This window comes from Hesperophylax consimilis, chromosome 3 (assembly GCF_061612785.1).
Source record: "Hesperophylax consimilis isolate HC1 chromosome 3, BYU_Hcon_1.0, whole genome shotgun sequence".
Taxonomy (NCBI): domain Eukaryota; kingdom Metazoa; phylum Arthropoda; class Insecta; order Trichoptera; family Limnephilidae; genus Hesperophylax; species Hesperophylax consimilis.
In genome coordinates, this window is record NC_142838.1 from 4,935,861 (window position 1) to 4,939,074 (window position 3,214).

A 3,214-nucleotide genomic window follows, 5' to 3' on the forward strand; every position below is an offset into this window, starting at 1 on the left:
GAAGGGGCGGAGGTGTGATAGAGGAAGTTGGGGAGGTACCTGGTTATTATGATTTGATCACCAAATACGGCTAGAGTTATTTCAAGAAGTCGGTGTTTTACCAGGGCAATGCTGATAGTATATTTTTTTCTGGAACGAACGGCAAATATACTATTATATTCTTATAAATGAACTGATTTTGAAACAAAAAAACAAAAAAAAAATTAGTTGCGCCGAGATTTGAACCCGCGACCTCCGGATGTCTAGTCAAGAGCCTCTATCTCGACCAGGACGACTAACAGTATGGTATTTAATAATAAAAAAAAAATCGGGAAAGCTCTTCAATTTTTTTTATTTTGGTATTTATTTGGATTTATCTCCTGAAACCAGAATAAGGCACGCGCATATTTTATGATTGTTGTAGGTAAGGCGGAAAGAATTAGAGGGGACTGGAAAAGATAAACGGGAGAGGAAGGTTTGTAAATATTTAGAAACCCTTTATAAAGGTGGTCCCTCGCCAGAATAGACCTAGTGAGTGCCTACCTTTCTGCCTCACTTAAACAAGCAAATAAATACATTTTGGTACGGAAAAATTGTTTTTATTATGTACCTACACCGGGTTTAAAACTGCCACCCCTGGGGCCCTGAGCCGAGTATCTTACCACTCTTCTCATGTTGATATTAATCTTAGCATATTAATTTTCATTTCTCATTGTTTCTAATCTGTTTTAGCTGTTACCATCAACCATCGCTTTTAGCTGTTTTTAAGGTCAAATTATTCAACAACTTTACTAGAGATGAGAATGAATTGGGTAGAAGTTGTGGTGTAACATTATTAAAACGAAGAAAAACTTTTAAAAAAATAAATACAAGAGCTCTGCAAAACTAAAAAGTCATTTTAAAACATACTTAAAATTTAATAACCCTTTGTTATTTTAGCATAGAACATTTGTTAGCGTATTAATTAGATCGGTCTGTAATGATTTCTTTTTGTACGTAAGATTACCAATTTATTGTGCGCAAGCAGACATTAGTGATTATTTATCTTTGTATATCTAATCTACATAATATTATCATTATTGTAATAGTGTACGGTTTAAGGCGTGCTCAGGGCCTTGACATTGCAGCTTGACCATATCACAACTTCTAGGAAAGCCTTGAAAAATAACAAAAGTTTCTCAACAACCATCTACTTTGATTCTAACAATACGTTTATTAGTATAATAGAGCCTGCAATTAAAAGTAAATGCTTTTCTAAATCTTTTTTGTACTTGCAAATACATTATAATATTATCTATTGATATTCAGACAAACGCTATATCTTTTAAGCACACCGCCACACGTAAACTATTGTAAAATTACATTCGATAGTGTACGCTGAAAAATAATGTTCGATTATTGAGTAACTATAAATGACATTGGCAATAAACATGTTTCCATATTTAAAAAAATATATTAATTTCCACCTAAAGTTTGTATTATAACCAAACTAAATACATGAAAAACTCAACAATTTTGTGGGTTACGATAGTATACGTAGGAGAGCATGTTCTTAAAAAACCTTGATCTAGAAACATGAAAGTCCGTATATATATCCGTAATAGATTCTAATTTATGATTGTCAAAACTGAATTTCGGATTTAGGATCATAAATATTCTCAACGGACTCGGTCATTGACTTCTCAGTGGAAAAGAAACTAGAGTCTTTTAACATCTCTTGAATTTCGTTAAAGCTTTTTCCTTTCGTTTCCGGTAAAAATATGTAGACCATTATGCACAGAACGAGAGTAATAGTCATCAAACAAAAAAACACATAGCCAGTTCCAAAACTATCTTCAATGACTTGAAACATCTTAGAAGTAGCGAAACCGCAAAGGGCACCAACAAATGAAATTAGACAAATGGCAACTTCTTTGACATTAGCTGAAAAAATTTCTCCCGCTATCATATACGGCACTGGCGTGAGACCAAGAGCCGCTGAAACCTGAAGTGTATTCATCGCGACAATGGCTAAAATTTGGAAATTCGGTATATTATAATAATGATTATCACTAATAATAAAGTATGTGCCCAACAAGGCATTGGACGCGACACAACCCAAGGCAGAAAATATTAATAATGGCTTCCTCCCAAGCACGTCAGGAAGGCCAATTGATATAAAGCTGAAGAAAATCATCAACAGCAAAGTCAAAACAACGGCTATATTCGGTGCGAAGTTCATGTTAGTGGAAGCGTAAATCTTTTCCAAGTACAGCAGTGATGCGGTCGAACCAGAGAGTTGTTGATTCAAGATCGTTATGAACACGATTCCAAAAGCTTTCATGTTTGATGGTGTAACGAATTCTTGTAGGCACTTGGTTAACTCCATATGCTGGCCAGTGCTCGTTTTCATGGAATCCAATTCTTCATGCAACAATGTTTGACATTTTTCTCTCCTCAAAAGGCTTAAAGACCTTAATGCTTTAGTTTCTTCTTTAATTCTCACATAGTATAATGGAGACTCGGGAGCAAAGATAAAAGTAATCAACAATACAGGGAATATCAACATGATCCCAGCCATAGTGTTGATTGAGACATATGGCGCAATGGCGGATACGAATACAATCCCGATGTTAACACTCAAGCTGAATATAATCATCAATGCTCCTCTATTACGATTTTCGGATATCTCAGCAATGTAAATGGGGGTCGCTGCGTATCCAAGTCCCACAGCTAACCCTGCCATGATCCTTGAAACGTACAGCATCATTGCTGAATCCGCGAAGATGATCATAATGAAGCTCACCGAGTATGGTAATATCGAAAATAGTATGCAAACCTTTGGCCCAAAGTATTTGCTGATCAGAGCACCAGGAAATGGGCCAAATGCTGCTCCAAATTGAAGTAAAGAAGTTATCCAGGAAGCTTGACTGTTGCTGATTGTGAATGTATTATCAGCTGATTGCAGAAAAGACATGGAAGGTGATGACCATCCAAAGCATAGGCCACCGCAGAACATGCCAATGCAAGCTGAAATTAAAAACAACGAATTATTGACATGGAAATGTTTCTTTTGTTGGAATTTAATCTTGATTGTGATAATATAACGTATTTGGTTGACGAAATGCGCTTTCTACCATGCAACAAGAGAGTATCATTATCTCCTTCTTGACCTCTTGTAAGCCCATGATTTCATAATACCTACGGTGTTTTATAATAATATTACACCTAGAATTCATACCTAATACGTACCTAC

General features: G+C 35.6%; 1 protein-coding gene across 1 annotated transcript; it reads right to left on the reverse strand.

The window, feature by feature from the left end:
- Positions 1-1,075: 1,075 nt before the first annotated feature.
- On the reverse strand, positions 1,076-2,752 carry LOC149424852 (facilitated trehalose transporter Tret1-like). Its single transcript, XM_089646797.1, has 3 exons — positions 2,177-2,752; positions 1,823-1,963; positions 1,076-1,135 (listed from the first exon to the last, which is right to left on the reverse strand). The coding sequence occupies exons 1-3, from the start codon at positions 2,750-2,752 to the stop codon at positions 1,076-1,078; spliced, it is 777 nt and encodes a 258-aa protein (XP_089502923.1).
- Between the last annotated feature and the right edge of the window lie 462 nt (positions 2,753-3,214).